Source organism: Oncorhynchus kisutch, linkage group LG23, assembly GCF_002021735.2.
Source record: "Oncorhynchus kisutch isolate 150728-3 linkage group LG23, Okis_V2, whole genome shotgun sequence".
NCBI lineage: Eukaryota > Metazoa > Chordata > Actinopteri > Salmoniformes > Salmonidae > Oncorhynchus > Oncorhynchus kisutch.
In genome coordinates this window covers 19,437,169-19,454,212 of record NC_034196.2, presented here as the reverse complement: position 1 = coordinate 19,454,212, position 17,044 = coordinate 19,437,169, and the positions used below count along the sequence as shown (strand labels likewise).

General features: G+C 43.7%; 1 protein-coding gene across 1 annotated transcript in view; it reads right to left on the bottom strand.

Annotated features, from left to right (window-relative positions):
- The window catches only part of LOC109868476 (astrotactin-2), a 413,904-nt gene that overhangs the window by 9,238 nt on the left and 387,622 nt on the right, over window positions 1-17,044 (bottom strand). The window contains exons 21-22 of the mRNA XM_031802536.1: window positions 6,218-6,318; window positions 5,376-5,559 (exon numbers count right to left, since the gene is read on the bottom strand). Of these exons, the coding sequence (XP_031658396.1) occupies window positions 5,376-5,559; window positions 6,218-6,318 (285 nt within the window). The remainder of the gene's footprint in view (window positions 1-5,375; window positions 5,560-6,217; window positions 6,319-17,044) is intronic.

The following is a 17,044-nucleotide window of genomic DNA, read 5'->3' as shown; positions in this document are numbered from 1 at the left end:
CAGTACCAGAGTCCTAAAGTTACAGTACCAGAGTCCTAAAGTTACAGTACCAGAGTCCTAATGTTACAGTACCAGAGTCCTAATGTTACAGTACCAGAGTCCTAAAGTTACAGTACCAGAGTCCTAATGTTACAGTACCAGAGTCCTAAAGTTACAGTACCAGAGTCCTAATGTTACAGTACCAGAGTCCTAATGTTACAGTACCAGAGTCCTAATGTTACAGTACAAGAGTCCTAAAGTTACAGTACCAGAGTCCTAAAGTTACAGTACCAGAGTCCTAAAGATACAGTACCAGAGTCCTAAAGATACAGTACCAGAGTACTAATGTTACAGTACCAGAGTCCTAAAGTTACAGTACCAGAGTACTAATGTTACAGTACCAGAGTCCTAAAGTTACAGTACCAGAGTACTAATGTTACAGTACCAGAGTACTAAAGTTACGGTACAAGACAGGCAGATCTGTCTGGTTAGTGTCAGTTGTATTCATTTATCTTATCAGGATGGTGTTAGATGATCGTCCGATTGTCCGAATAAAACCCATTTGTTTCATTCAATAAAAAGAATAGTGTAACATACACCAGCAACACTGTTCGAAGAGAATAAAACACACAATATGTGTGCAAAACTGCTGCTTCAATAGAAATGACTGAATATTAAGATACATGGAAACTTGACCAAAGTAGAAAAACAACCTGCAAACAAATTAAGCACAATCGACCTAATGCATGACATAAACACACACTGTACCGTACATGCATGGTGAGAGAAAGAAAAAAGTGCAGTTGTGCAACTGTGAGAGCTGACTGTGACAATGCTAGCGGATGGTGGCTGGGTCTCAGTGTGGCTCCGTCAGTCTCCCAGGTTTCCTGACATAGTGAGTAAATACTGAGTGCTCACATTTCACTTGGCCACACTGTTACCTTTTAAAAAGGCACCAGCGATAGAGCCGGCTCGTAAATTACCCCAACAAGGCCTTGCCCTGCCAATTTCAGGCAGTAAATAACCCTACACTGTCAGTCATCCAAATGCCTACTCCAAGACTCCGATGTGCTCCCTACTCACCCCCCAGTCCCTGGATAGTCTACCTTCCTCTACCCCAATCACAAAAAACCATAATCTTCCTTTAAGACAAACTTGTTCCACATTTATGATATTATTTATGGCTGCCGGAGAGGGCTTCCAGGCAATGGGGGTGGACAAAACAAAACACGGGGCCTGAAACTTTAGAACCAATGTTGCCATCATTACAAAACTATTGAATCGCTGGAGACTTAACCTGGTCAGACTCACATGCCATGGTTTTTTTCCCCTTTTTTCTTCTTTAAGTTTCTGTCCAAATATTCTTTTTTTTCGTCCTGTAGACTGTGTGTTTCTCCATCTCCATATCATGCTAATGTCCCCTGTGTCTATTCACATAAAACTGCTGTGTCGGGGGTGGTCTGTTTCAGGGGGCAGACCGAGGCAGGGCTCTGCAGGAAATCTTTATGAGAATGAGGAGGAAATGGACTTGGAAGTTTAGTTAGTGTTAGTTGACTGTCAAATGTAGTGTTTGGCTTGGCGTAAGAGTGGTGTTTGGCATTGGGGCTGTAATTCGAAACAAGTATGTAACCTTATAGTCAAAGCTGACCTTACCAATTCGCTTCCCCAAATAAACACTTAAAAAAGGCTGATTGCACAACTCAGCTTCTGCTGACAGTACAGAAGGCATGCAAAGACAGGAAAACCTAAATGTCCTAATCTTCAAAAGACATTGGGGACATCTATTGCTTTGTTATGTAAGAGTTAAATAACTGTTACTGATGCTAGTTTTCAATCAAACCAACAGATACATAGAACAGTGTTGATGGATTTGGACACATTAAAAAGTAATTTTAAAATATAATCTTTAAAAAATGCTGTTTTGAGAGAAGAAAAAAAATACCACTTTTAAATGTCTGTAGTATACTTCTCTTTTTACGAAACAATCATATTACCAGCAGTGAGAGAAAACAATTGCCTAATAACAGTGCAAACCAATTACAGAGCCCAAGATGGGTATGACACATTGTTTACGTCCGTCCGCCCGCCCGCCCGCCCGACTGCCTGCATGCCTGCCTGCTGGATTTACTATCCTTGCGGGGACCAAAAGTCCTCAAGGACAGTAAAACAAAGGGAAGTGGGTGAAAAGGCTATTTTAGGAGTTAGGGTTAAGGTTAGGATTATGGTTAGGGTTAAATTAAGGGTTAGGGGTTAGAGAAATAGGACTTTGAATGGGAATCAATTGTTTGGTCCCCACAAGGATAATAAAACAACATGTGTGTGTGTTTGCACATATGTTTGTTCGTTTGTGTGTGTGAGTGTGTGCATGTCTGTGTGTTAGTAATGGTGTAATAACTTTCCGAGACATGCCTGGTATGACATGAAATCCATTAGTGTGGTGATACCCTGGATCCCCAGACAGTCCAGTAGATAACGCCTGGTCTTGAGTGCTACCATCTACCTATTGTTTTCATCTAGAGGAGAGCGAGCCAGACACGACCAGACCAATGTGTATTGAATCACATTCAGCAAATACATTATACTACCCATTCTGGGCCCAATCCTGAGAACACACATGCAGGCGTAAACACATCCCATAAGTCTTACGTAGATCTCACATCAATCACTATCTCATCGACAAAAAAAATACTGGCTTCTCTTTGGTTCCAGGAACCACTGCAAACTCTTTGAAAACACTTGTAGAAAACCAACCTGTAAATACCCCAGGGCAGGTTGGATTGAATGGAGACCTTGGGTTCAGTCTAGTTCTTCAGCTCTTTGTGGGTAAAGAGTCTAGTGGTTGTAGCACAGGGGAATCGGAGCAACGCTCTCCTGACGTGGTTATGAAATCATTCCTGAGTTTACTGGGGGCTTCAGGCCTTTACAGGTAACCAGAGAAGTTGGTTTTATGAATGAGTTTTCCACACTATACACAAAGAGTGTATTCCCTATTCAACGCAGCACTCGTGAATTGCCAACACCGAAGCGCTTCCATTCGCTAGGGTCCAGGACCATTGGCTACATCCTAGGCTCCCTTGTAATAACAAAGCTGTCATTTGTAGACTTAGCACTTGTGTCCAGTCACCAATTGGGTACAAAATATAAATAAGAAGGTAAATGAGAGGAAATACAAATATCTGATGAACTTGAGTAAACGAAAACGAAAATATATGGCTGTGCCGTGTGGATTCTTTTATGAGATTTATGTCCTTATAAGATGGTACTCCAATGGAAGAAACCTGGTCATGATTGGTTTTATGGGCCAGGATTTGCAGTGAAAGCCTAAACCAATATTTTGCTGTCCAAAATTACTGCTGACCAGGGTGTTTGTGTGTGTGTGTGTGCATGTGTGTGTGAAAGAGAGTGTATGTGTGCGTTTGTACAGGCATATGTGCGTGTGTGTGTGCGTGTGTGTGTGTGTGTGTGTGTGTATGCATACGTGTCTGTAAGAAAGAGTTTGCATGTGTTTGTGTGTGCACATATATTTGTGTGAGTGCAAGTATGAACACATGTAGGTCTATGTCTACGTGTGTCCATAGGTGTGATCCACCTTTGTGAAGAAGGTTGAAGAAACAGTGGAGAAGAGGGCGCTGGGGAGCAGCAATGTGTGAAAACATGTTTCCTTGGTGCTCAGATCCAGGGCGAACAATTTACTATTAATACTTGACCAACACCTCCCCACCGTGTTCATTTTGTAACATTTAATTTGGAATCGAACTCAATTTACTAATCGGGCCACAAAGGACTAGGCCTCTGCTGAAGCCTCGGGCTCACCTGACACGGACTCTGATCCCCCCCCCCTGACCTAGCCATTGTAATGGCGGTTATCATTCAATCTGAACAGACTGTGCTGGCTAAGGTGGAGTCATTATCCACTGACCTATCCACACAATTTAGTACATTTATACAAATGTTCAATTTTACTGGGTTTGTTTTCCTATTTACTTATTTAATTAAATGTTTTTGGAGTATACGTGTGTATTTATGTACAGTTGAAGTCAGAAGTTTACATAGCTTTAGGTTGAAGTCATTAAAACATGTTTTTCAACCACTCCACAAATTTCTTGTTAAACTATAGTTTTGGCAAGTCAGCTAGGACATCTACTTTGTGCATGATTAAGTAATTTTTCCAACAATTGTTTACAGACAGATTACTTCACTTATAATTCAGTGTATCAGAATTCCATTGGGTCAGAAGTTTACATACATTAAGTTGACTGTGCCTTTAAACAGTTTGGAAAATTCCAGAAAATGATGTCATGGTTTTAGAAGCTTCTGATAGGCTAATTGACATAACTTGAGTCAATTGGAGGTGTACCTGTGGATGTATTTCAAGGCCTACCTTCAAACTCAGTGCCTCTTAGCTTGACATCATGGGAAAAATCTAAAGAAATCAGCCAAGACCTCAGAAAAAATTGTAGACCTCCAAGTCTGGTTCATCCTTGGGAGCAATTTCCAAACACCTGAAGGTACCACGTTCATCTGTACAAACAATAGTACGCAAGTATGGGTGGGTGGGAGGAGGGAGGGAGTGGTGTGTGGGAATGGTGGATGGGTGGGATGGAGGGGTGGGTGGGTAGGATGGAGGGAGGGAGGGAGGGAGGGAGGGAGGGAGGGGCGGGTGGGTGGGTGGGTGGGTGGGTGGGTGGGTGGGTGGGAGGGAGGGAGGGAGGGAGGGAGGGAGGGAGGGAGGGAGGGAGGGAGGGAGGGAGGGAGGGAGGGAGGGAGGGAGGGAGGGAGGGAGGGAGGGAGGGAGGGAGTTGATGGCTTGATGGATGGATGGGAGAATGAGGGGTTGGGGTTGTACTGCTTTGCTTTTATATCTGAAATCTAACAGACAAATTCAACTTATCGACTGGATATAAAACTTCATGTTAACGGGTTGGAAGGCAGCCATTCTCAGATCTGCTGGAATGGAAAGATTTTAAAAAATCTGAAAACTGAAGGTGAGGGTGAAAACGATCATGTGGTTTTTGTCCAAAGGCCGCCTAGAACCCCAAGGCATTCTTGAGAATGTTAGTGGTTATTGCCGTTTTACTTCATGATCATTAACACTGCAGTTCTACTTAGACCAGTAAAATATAAAGTATCTGGACCAATTAGGTTGATCGTTACTTATACTTGAAATCTGTGGGCCAATGGGATAATCTCTTACTGGTGAAGTGTTTTACCTGAGCCACAAGAAGGAACATTTGGACACAGACAACAACACGTCACCATTTTCTCAGATACTTCCCAGAGTGGAAGTGGAAGATGACATTTGACACGGGCTCCAAACAAACAGTGACACCAGATGTCGTGGGGGCACCAGAATCGCTGTGACAACTTAGACATCTCCAAGCCTTTACGAGCCTCACCTGGGTCCCAGCTCATCTTCGCTCCGCCAGACGAAATCTCCAAACTTCTCGTAGTGGGAGTTGTAGTGGTGCTGCACCCTGTAAAGCAGCGGAGGGGGAATCTCCATCAGAGTGTTGTAGGCCGTCTGCTGCTCCTTGCCACTGGTGTAGCCGTTGTACAGGTTATATACCTTGTCTGCTATCTCTGACACAGGAGGAGGTGGAAGAGGGGAAACATGGAAGTCATTTGAAAGACACTCATTTGAAAGACACTCATTTGAAAGACACTCATTTGGAAGACACTCATTTGAAAGACACTCATTTGAAAGACACTCATTTGAAAGACACTCATTTGAAAGACAGAGGTGAACGTGGGATAAGTATATCAAATGAAGGTGGGCAAGTAAACCCAAGATCACCATCACAAGTAAAACCCAGTTGCTGGGGATAACCCTGGTGCTAGAATAAAATGTGATGTTGTATATCGGAGAGGGAAAGGGATGGATGCTGAGGGGGATGAATGGGGAGAGTGGGAAGGTGGTGAAGGAGGGGGAGGGAGGAGAGAGAGAGATGGTGAGTAACCTGCTGTGGATTTCAAGGGCATCACAACAGGCTGAGGGGTAGGAGAAAGAGGTGAGAAAGGCACGGGGAGGGGGGAAAGCGTGAGGGAGAGATGGAATGAAGAAAAATAATGTGGTAAGGAGGGAGGAATGTGATAGGGAAAGAAAAGTGTCTGTGGGGGGATAAGAGAGAAGAGATTATGGGGAAAGGAGAATGTATAAAGGACGGATGGAAAGGTTATGGGGTGGACAGAGTGTAGAAAGAGAATATCAAGTATGAAAAGGGAGTATGAGGAGGAGTACCTTCTGCTCTGCTATCATCTACCATTGGACAAGACGTCCGCACTGAGACGAAACTAGACTCTGAACGACTCCCTCGACTGTCCACAGCATATAGGGTGAACCTGAGAGAGAGAGAGCAGAGCGCAAGAGAGAGAGAGCGAGAATTAAGAAAATAAATAACACAATATAGAAGCTGACATATGTCATATGTCAACAACAATTAACAACCTTTCATATGTACTGTTACAGTATGAGAGAAATCAAAGGAATTCAAAAGTAACATGCCTCTTTCGACAGAAAAAAATACTTATGTGGCTCCAGCCATTCCGTCCCAACCTTTCAAAGCTAGATGCACCGAGTGTCCCGGCTCCTACACTTTGCACAGCGTTTTTATGAGCCACTGTTGACAGCAACAGAACTCCTTTTTGAAAATAGCCATAACTCAGAGCCAGGCCAGGACTCGAGACCCAGGAGTGGGTAAAGGACTCGAGACCCAGGAGTGGGTAAAGGACTCGAGACCCAGGAGTGGGTAAAGGACTCGAGACCCAGGAGTGGGTAAAGGACTCGAGACCCAGGAGTGGGTAAAGGACTCGAGACCCAGGAGTGGGTAAAGGACTCGAGACCCAGGAGTGGGTAAAGGACTCGAGACCCAGGAGTGGGTAAAGGACTCGAGACCCAGGAGTGGGTAAAGGACTCGAGACCCAGGAGTGGGTAAAGGACTCGAGACCCAGGAGTGGGTAAAGGACTCAGGGGGATTCGATTACGTCTGTAAGTGGTCCCTGCCTGGTACGCGACAGACCAGCCAGTCGGCAGCAACGGCCATTACACCTAATAGTGCCTTTAAATGGGACTCCCACTTCCTCTAATGACGGAGATTCTGCTCTCCACAAATGTAAAACATATTAAGGCCTCAGATCCCCTGGACCACCAAGTGGCCGTGGCTAGTACTGTATACAGCAGTGAGGGGGAAAGACATCCATGTTGCTCCCTGATGATCATGGGGTGCTAATAGATCATTGGAGAGATGGTTTCCTGTGAAGTACTGTACTGTAGCCTGTCCAGTCTTTCTCATAGAAGTAGCTTTTAGAGAGATGATGGCTGTTTATGAGACATGCAATGCTATAGAACTACCAACATGCATGTGGATAAGGTGCATGTAACACAAAGGCTGTTGGGTAATCTACAGACAGAGCTGATTGGACACTCCCAAAGTAACCATACCTTAACGGTCCATTGGCATGGATATAGTCAAAGGGTAATTGTTGTTCTTAGCATTCTATTTCTAGGGTTTATACTGTAAGTTGAAATTGTGATTCAGTGCTAGATGTGTGTTGGGGGAGATAAAAAGCAGTATAAAAAGCAGTATTCTGCGACCAAATGGTTGTTTTTTAATACATCTGTGAATCATCGAATATGACCATTATCTAAATAGCAAAACTGCTGGATGGATGGATGGTTTGTCCAGAAGAATACATACAGTGCATTCGGAAAGTATTCAGACCCCTTGACTTTTTCCCCATTTTGTTACTTTACAGCCTTATTCTAAACTGGATTCAATCGTTTTTTACACCATCAATCTACACACAATACCCATAATGACAAAGCAAAAACAGGTTTAGAGTTTTTTACAAATGTAAAAAAAAAAAGAATGAAATATCACATTTACATAAGTATTCAATCCCTTTACTAAGTACTTTGTTGCAGCACCTTTTGTCACGACTTCCCCCGAAGTCGGTCCCTCTCCTTGTTCGGGCGGCGGTCGACGGCACCCGCTTTCTAGCCACCGCTAGAAAACTAGCCACCGCTAGAAAACTAGCCACCGCTTGTTCTGTCTTTGTATTACACACCTGGCTTCACTCAACCAATTACTTGTTTATTATTTAACCCACTGTTTCCCATGTTGTGTTTGTGAGTGATTGTGTATTGTAATTCGGTTCGTCTTTGTGGGCTCGTGATGTTACTTTGTATATTTGTCTTTTTGAGTAAAGTACATTGATCATTCATATCTGCTGTCCTGCGCCTGACTCTCTACACCAGCTACACACAGGACCCTTACACCTTTGGCTGCGATTACAGACCCGATTCGTCTTTGGTATGATGCTACAAGCTTGGCACACCTGTATTTGGGGAATTTCTCCAATTCTTCTTTGCAGATCCTCTCAAGCTCTGTCAGGTTGGATGGGGAGCGTCACTGCACAGCTATTTTCAGGTCTCTCCAGAGATGTTCGATCAGGTTCAAGTCCTGGCTCTGGCTGGGCCTCTGGCTGTGTGCTTAGGGTCATTGTCCTGTTGGAAGGTGAACCTTTGCCCCAGTCGGAGGTCCTGAGCGCTCTGTACTTTGCTCCATTCATATTTCCCTTGATCCTGAATAGTCTTCCAGTCCCTGCCACTGAAAAACATCCCCACAGCATGATGCTGCCACCACCATGCTTCACCATAGGGATGGTACCAGGCTTCCTCCAGACTTGACTCTTGGCACTCAAGCCAAAGAGTTCAATCTTGGTTTCATTAGACCAGAGAATCTTGTTCCTCATGGTCTGAGTCCTTTAGGTGCCTTGTAGGTGCCTATGTGGCTTTTATGGGCTGTCATGTGCCTCCGGTCAATCTACCATAAAGGCCTGATTTGTGGAGTACTGCAGAGATGGTTGTCCTTCTGGAAGGTTCTCCCATCTTCACAGAGGAACTCTGGAGCTCTGTCAGAGTGACCATTGGGTTCTGTGCCTCAACACAAACCTGTCGTCTCGGAGCTCTACACACAATTCCTTCGACCTCATGGCTTGGTTTATGTTCTGACATGCCTTTCCAAAGAATGTCCAATTAATAGAATTGACCACAGGTGGACTCAAGGATGGTCAATGGAAACAGCATGCTCCGGAGCTCAATTTCGAGTCTCAAAGCAAAAGGTCTGAATACTTATGTAAATAATCTATGTGTTTTTTATTTGTAATAAATTTGCAAACATTTCTAAAAATGTGCAGTCGCTTTGCCATTATGGGGTATTGTGTGTAGATTGATGAGGAAAAAAAATATTTAATCCATTATAGAATAAGGTTGTAAACGTAACAAAACGTGGAAAAATGTAAGGGGTCTGAATACTTTTCAAATGCAAGTGAAAATTATTATGGTTCATGACTGAACATGCAACACGACAAATATCAAATAGGAGGCAGAATAAATTTTTCTGTTTCACAAAGCTATTTCACTGGCAGAGTCCATTTTTAAAAGTATGCCCTTTGTTTGAAGAGCCTGTGTTTTAATACCACCAACTGATTGTTTTGTTTGTAATATGGCCTGTTTTGACATTGTTCGCATAGTTTGTCCGATCTTGTTATTCATCAAGAGAAATGTGTGGTATATTGGTATTCCCCAAGAACCTCACAAAAGACAAGGGGCCAGAGTCTGTACGAAGTTCGCTGTAGATTCTCTGCCCAGCAAAACAACGGCACATATAACAATCACATTGTTTAAATTATGTGGTCACATCACTGGCCAGTAAATGGAGGGGGGCAGGGTGTATTTATCAGGCAATTAGTAGAGTTTAGTTTAGGATCCCGGACACAGCTTGCCAGCTTGTTGCTGTTTTTGGTTGTTTAAGTGGTTGGCATCAAAGACAGGTACTTTTCTCCACAGCCTAATCACAGTCCTATTATGTATAGTGAAAGGAGATTACCACAGAAACTTTCTCTAGCCTTTGTGGGGTTTTTTAAAATGCGAAGACAACCACAAAAGGTATTTTGGCTGCTTTCTTCCCCTGCAGTTCTGTTAACACTACGGTCAGAGATACAAGGCCCGTTGATCAGACTCCTATCCAAAATGTCCAATCAGAAGCACTAGTCGGTGCTGGATAAACGGGCCTGTCACCCACAGCGTAGTGCAGTGGGGGGCTGAATGGAGTCTGAGCTGGCAGGCTTCACCACTAGCATCGATAAGGATTAACTGGGAGAAGAAAACGAGCTCAGTGGTCTGCCTGCCACGAGAATGTCAAAACAGAGGGTAACATACTGTCCATTCATCTCTCACACTCTATCTGTCTTGCCTCTCTCTGAATCCCTTTGTCTTTTGCATCCGTTCTATCCCTCGCTCCACTCAGAAGCTGGATGTTTGTAGTGCATGGTTTTGTCCCCGTGCCATCGTTTTGAAAGCTCAACAAAAAAACATATTTGTTTGAAATAGCAATGCCACCATAAAGTAATGGTTGTCCTCTAATTTAATGAGACAGGAGGGGGTAGAGAGAAAGAGAGTAAGAGAGAGAGGGATAGAGAAATAACAGAGGAGACAGAAAAAGAAAGAGGTGAGGGGTAAGAGAAAATGAGAGAGGAGAGAGAGAGAGAGATCTACCTCACTTGCTTTGGCAATGTTAGCATATGTTTCCCATGCCAATAAAGTCCCTTGAATTGAATTGAATTGAATTGAGAGAGAGAGAGAGGGTGAGGGAGTGGGGAAGAGAGAAAGAAAGAGAGAGCAATTATGGCAGTATTTCTGGCATACTAGGCATAGAAGAATCCAGGCAGCCTAGGGATTCCTGGTTGATGACATCAGACGTTGGTCCGAGATCAATTGAGCCGGTCCACAAATCAATCAATTGCACCGGGAGAATATAATTCAAAAGTAATTTACGACTTCGATTTAGTTTCTCAGGTCAGGTCTGTAAGAAAGGACTTACCGCGCTTACACTGTAATATCCTTTCTCTACAACGCATTTTTATCAATTACAGGTTAGCTTTACATACTGACTGCTGGCACCTGCACATATCACTGGAGGTTTGAGCAGAAATATGATCATACTACTGTAGCAGTGGCTGCATTTTCTATCTATATCTAAACTAAATCTCAGAGTCTACACATGTTGTGATTGGTTGATTTTAAGTGACTAACATGAAAGCAGCCAATACATGACATGCCTGGGAACAAGGGGAAATTGTAAAGATGTAATTTGCACTAATAAATAAGCCTTGGTTTGATGTTTTATCTCTCTATGTCCTTCCATAAAACAGATTGCTCATTCAGGTTTTCAGTACAAGCATATTGTTTGGACTTGACATGAGATACTAAACTTAATAAAGCCCCCATGTTAATACAACAAAGAAAGAACACATCGTACTTGTTGGGTAGACCAGATTGTCTTTTCACAGACTAATGAGGAGTTACTTGTGTGGTCTTCAAGTTTTCACATCTTATATCAGACATTATTAGCATGATGAAAGGCAGACACTTACAATTTAGTCTTAGTTGTTGCACGTTTTGCTGGCAAATTATTTAACAAAAAGTTGTGTTCACCATTTCTTTGTCTTTGCAATTTTGGCAGCTCCTGGTTATACCAATACAACTATATCACAACTATTTTGTTTATATTACCAATTGGACACCAACACATAGCTCATTATGGTAGGATTTGCTGTGTGTTGGAAATACACTACATAGCCAAAAGTATGTGGACAACTGCTCAGCAAACATCTCATTCCAAAATCATGGGAGTTGGACCCATCTTTGCTGCTATAACAGCCTCCACTCTTCTGGGAAAGCTTTCCACTAGATGTTGGAAAATTGCCAAAGAGCATTATCACTAGTGCTCTTTGGCAATTTTCCAACATCTAGTGCACTGATGTTGGGCGATTAGGCCTGGTTCGGAGTCGGCGTTCCATTTTATCCCAAAGGTGTTCGATGGGGTTGAGGTCAGGGCTATGTGCAGGAGAATCAAGTTCTTCCACACCAATCTCAACAAACCATTTCTGTATGGACCTAGCTTTGTGCTGAAACAGGAAATAGCCTTCACCAAACTGTTGCCACAAAGTTGGAAGCACAGAATTGTATAGAATGTCGTATGCTGTAGCATTAAGATTTCCCTTCACTGGAACTAAGGGGCCTAGCCCGAACCATGAAAAACAGGCAGGTAGCGGGCAGGTAGCGTTCTCCTGGCATCCGCAAAACCCAGATTTGTCCGTCGGACTGCCAGATGGTGAAGCGTGATTCATCAATCCAGAATTTCCAATGCTTGTGTTGACGTTGCTTCCAGAGGCAGTTTGGAACTCGGTAGTGAGTGTTGCAACCGAGGACAGATGATTTTTACATGCTTCAGCACTCGGTGGTCACGTTCTGTGAGATGTTTTCTCTGCTACCGCACGGCAAGCGGTACCGGAGCGCCAAGTCTAGGAACAAAAGCCTCCTCAACAGCTTCTACCCCCAAGCCATTAGACTGCTGAACAATTCCTAAAAATCATCACTGGACAATTTACATTGACACCCCCCCTCTAGTACACTTCTGCTACTCGCTGTTTGTTTGTTACCTATACATAGTCACTTCGCCCCCACCTACATGTACAGATTACCTCAACTAGCCTGTACCCACACACACACTGACTCGGTATCGGTGCCCCCTGTATATAGCCTCTTTATTGTTATTCTTATTGTGTTACTTTTTATTAGTACTTTTTATTCTAGCCTACTTGGTAAATATGTTCTTCTTCTTGAACTGCACGGTTGGTTAAGGGCTTGTAAGTCAGCATTTCACGGTAAAGTTGTTGTGTTTGGCGCATGTGGCAAATAAAGTTGATTTGATTTGTGTGGCCTACCACTTCGCGGCTGAGCTGTTGTCGCTCCTAGACTTTTCCACTTCACAATAACAGAACTTGCAGTTGACCGGGGCGGCTCTAGCAGGGCAGGAATTTTAAAGGTGGGATCCTATGACGGTCTCACATTGAAAGTCACTGAGCTCTTCAGCATGGGACATTCTACCGTCAATGTTTGTCTATTGAGATTGCATGGTTCTGTGCTCGATTTTGTACACCTGTCAGCAAAAGGTGTGTCTGAAATAGCAGAATAAACTCATTGAATGGATGTCCACATACTTTTGGCCATGTCGTGTATCATACAGGTTCTTTGTTTAAAGAAAGAAAGCTTTCACTAGCCGTTCAAAAAGCCTTCTGTCGGTCGTACTCTGCCACAGGTTGTGTTAGCGCCCACGTGGAAGACATATTTGTTGTTCTTCTGAGGGATAGTTGGCAGTGTGTTTTAGAGTGGAGCTGGATCCTGAGTATACAGTATAAAGACAACACCTCATAAGTCTCCAGCCGGGTTGGGTCACATCAGGTTTATCATGTTATGCTGTGTCATTTTCTGTGATTTACACTTGCCTCTAAAAGACTTCTATTTTAGGGCTCTGAACTGCTGCTCTGACCTGAGAGTACCATCCAAAACACTGGGAGGCAGGTGCTGAACCTTGCCCTATTTACTGCAGCAAAGGATGAGAAGTCAAAGGACCAACCAATGGATCCAGGACCTCTCTTTATTTTATTGAACCTTCGTTGAGATAAAAATCTATTTTTCAGGAGAGACCTGGACCAAGACAGCAGCATCAACACAACAGTTTCAGACAAACAGACACAAGAAATCAACATAAAAAGCACATGATATGTCAATCAATATAAAAAGCAGCACTTCAGTAAAGATCATATACACGACACAGGTCAGAAAACAATACTTCAAAAGACAGTTCTGCAGGCTGAATAGGTCATATGAAACAGACATTATGACTGGTATCACTGTGAATGGATTCTGTTTGGAGGGTGATGGTAGAAACATTGAGTGTAACTTTTACCATGGCTTGAAATTGTACCAATAAAACCTAGAGATGATAATGTAAGAGGATATGATGCCATGAAGGGCAAATATGATGTGAAATGCCAGACTGACTGGTATTGCTGAATCGCCAGATCGACTTTTACTACATTCACTTAAAGCAATAGCTTTTAAGGATATGGTGAAGGTATAAAGTTATCACCCATGATAGACGTGCTAGGGATTTACTTTCTGCCATATTGCCTGTTTGTCCTGTTATTTGTCTCGGTTCTGTGTCAGCATGTCTGGGATGAGGGAGATATTTAGGGGGGAGGTAGATATGAACGCAAAATTGTTATGTCATTTAGTGAATAACTTAGCAATAACTACTAAGTACTGGTATGTAGAGCTTCATGATACCACATGTATAACATAAGTCATCAACCATAAATCATAAACTCATTATTCCACTAACTCTGAACTTACTCCAGTCCATTCAGCTACAGTCAACTTGTAACAATCCAAAACTAATTTGGACCTATTTTAGGATGTAGTGTCATGTGAAAAAGTGAGATGTATCATGTCCATATGGTCACACTGCAACAAGAAAGGCTGCTTCCGGACTACTTCTCAGACTCTGTCTGTTGGACTACTCCTCAGACTCTGTCTGTTGGACTACTCCTCAGACTCTGTCTGTTGGACTACTCCTCAGACTCTGTCTGTTGGACTACTCCTCAGACTCTGTCTGTTGGACTACTCATCAGACTCTGTCTGTTGGCAACATTTCCAAGGGAAAGGATTGACATGTAATTTACAGCCCTGCATGTATGACAGTGAACTCCCCAACTGAACATCCCACTCAATACAGGAGAGAGAGAGAGTGAGAGAGAGAGAGAGAGAGAGAGAGAGAGAGAGAGAGAGGCAAAGAGAGAGAAAGAGAGAGAGAGACAGAGAGATGGAGAGAGAGAGAGAGAGAGAGAGAGAGAGAGAGAGAAGGGGGGGACAGAGAGAGAGAGAGAGAGACAGAGAGAGAGGGGGGGGCAGAGAGAGAGAGAGACAGAGAGAGAGACAGAGAGAGAAAGAGAGAGAGAGAGAGACAGAGAGAGAGACAGAGAGAGAAAGAGAGAGAGAGAGAGAGGAGGGGGGGGGGACAGAGAGAGAGACAGAGAGAAAGAGACAGAGACAGAGAGAGAGAGAGAGACAACGAGAGAGACAGAGAGAGAGAGAGAGAGAGAGAGAGAGAGAGAGAGAGAGGGACAAGCTATGCCAGGGCCTGAAAGGAAACATTAAGGCCTGACAACTTTGGGGTAAATCAAATGTAAACCAAACCCCGGGGGCCGGAAACCTTATTTAGCCCTCGATTAGGAGAAGCCCAGTTGGCCGCACCGAGGTGTGCCCACAGACGTAATGCCGACGTAAATGGGGCTCTTATCTGGGAGTACCGAAACTGGAGGGGGTGCCTTGACACAGATTACAGTGCTATCTCTTTTGCTATCTCTCTCTCGCTCTCTCTGTACATTCAGCACGGAGGAAGCAGGAGCTTCCAAGTACATTCTCTCTTCCTCTCGGTTGGCTTGACCTCCAGGTTACGCAAGCCAGATGGCGGGAAAGAAGGAAAGTTGCAACCGGTTGCAAGGTAATCTCCTACTACCTGAAGCTTGAATAAATCAACCCTCTCAATATACCCTCACTATCACGATGTTATGATTCCTACTGTTGGCTTCTGGGTAGTGCTGCCCCCAGCAGTACTCCCCGATTCCCTTGTTTAACATAAGCACCAACGACCTATCTGTATCGTGCACAGCTGCAGGGGCCCGCTTCCCAAAACAAACAAGTGGAAAACAGTGAGCCAGAGCCACAAACATAAAACACCACACAACAGTTGGGAGCGCTCAGAGGAGAGGAACACGGTGTGATGATTGGAGTGTCCCCTATTCAATTTCATCTGGGGCCTGTTTGGTTTCGGAGCATGCCTCGCCCATCTAACTTGATTTGATTTAAAAATATATATTTAAAAAATAACTTGATTTCAAGAGCGGGAGACAAGAGGAAGAGGGCTCAGGGAAGTGATACCCAAGTAGAACAAAGTGCTTCTATCAAATGTACATCACAGCGACGGCACTTGGGAAGGTGGGCTGCAGACCCTGGGCCCTCTGAAGATGAATGTATTGTCGCTCTGAGATCTCCTCCGAACAGCGCAACGTAAACTTCTCCAACTGTGATGATGTATGGATTAATAAAGGCACACTAAGCGAACGACGGGCTTGCCGGGGCCACAGACACACAGAACCATTATAGTGTCTGTTGGCAGCAGGGCAGCTTATGGAACATTCACACAAGTGCCTCCATGTGGACTCAGCTGGTTTCATTTAATTTCTTCACTTTCCCACTAATAGGCTTTTCTTTTTACTCCATCTTGATACTCACACAAGACAAGGATTCAACTAAGTGAATCTTCTTTGCAAAATGAAACACCTGCAAAATTGACTAACAGCTGTCCCTGATATACTCTAGTGTTCTCTGACAACCCTAATACAAGATGTATGGTTGACTATACCCTTCACACATGCTGAGGGACTCAGGGCTGTATTTCTGTCCATAAATTTAGGAGTGCTTCAACTGCTGAACATATTAGCATGTATCAGTGGATTGGGACGTGTGCATGTAACTAACTGACCTGCCACAGTGTTTGTGTCCTCCATGCATGTCCTCCCTGCTGCTCAATGTGTTATGGTTCTCAGTCTTTATGACTAATTGGATTAAGAGGGGTGGTCTAGTTGTCTGTTTGCTAACCGCCCCAGACTGTAATCACCAGACAGACCGACTGGTCAATGGCTCCAGTCTCCTCCAGTCTCTGTGTGACACAAACAGCACGTTGGTTGTGATGCTCGTTTTTCACCATGACCACGTTTTCTTCCATTGAAAAGGGCCTCGTGAAACGGAACAATAACGGAAACAATAACACCAGCATCCACCACTTCCACCCTGGTGAGACCAAAATATGTGCCGCCCGCCTAATTTGAGCCAGCTGTGTTCTGACTGGGGGGAATTAAAACATGGCCATAAACAAGTCCCATTGCCAATGGGAGTACAGACACAAATATGTGGTGCTGGCTGGTGATATCACCCACATATTATGTGTTAAGTCATTCCTCTTTAGGAGAGATGCAAAAATGACAACAATGCCATTGGTTAAGAAGGTGGTTTTTTATGGTAATGGGAAATAGTGAACTCATAAAAGTCAGAAAGTCAGAAAATTATGAAGTCAATCGGGTTAGAACAATACCACAGGTG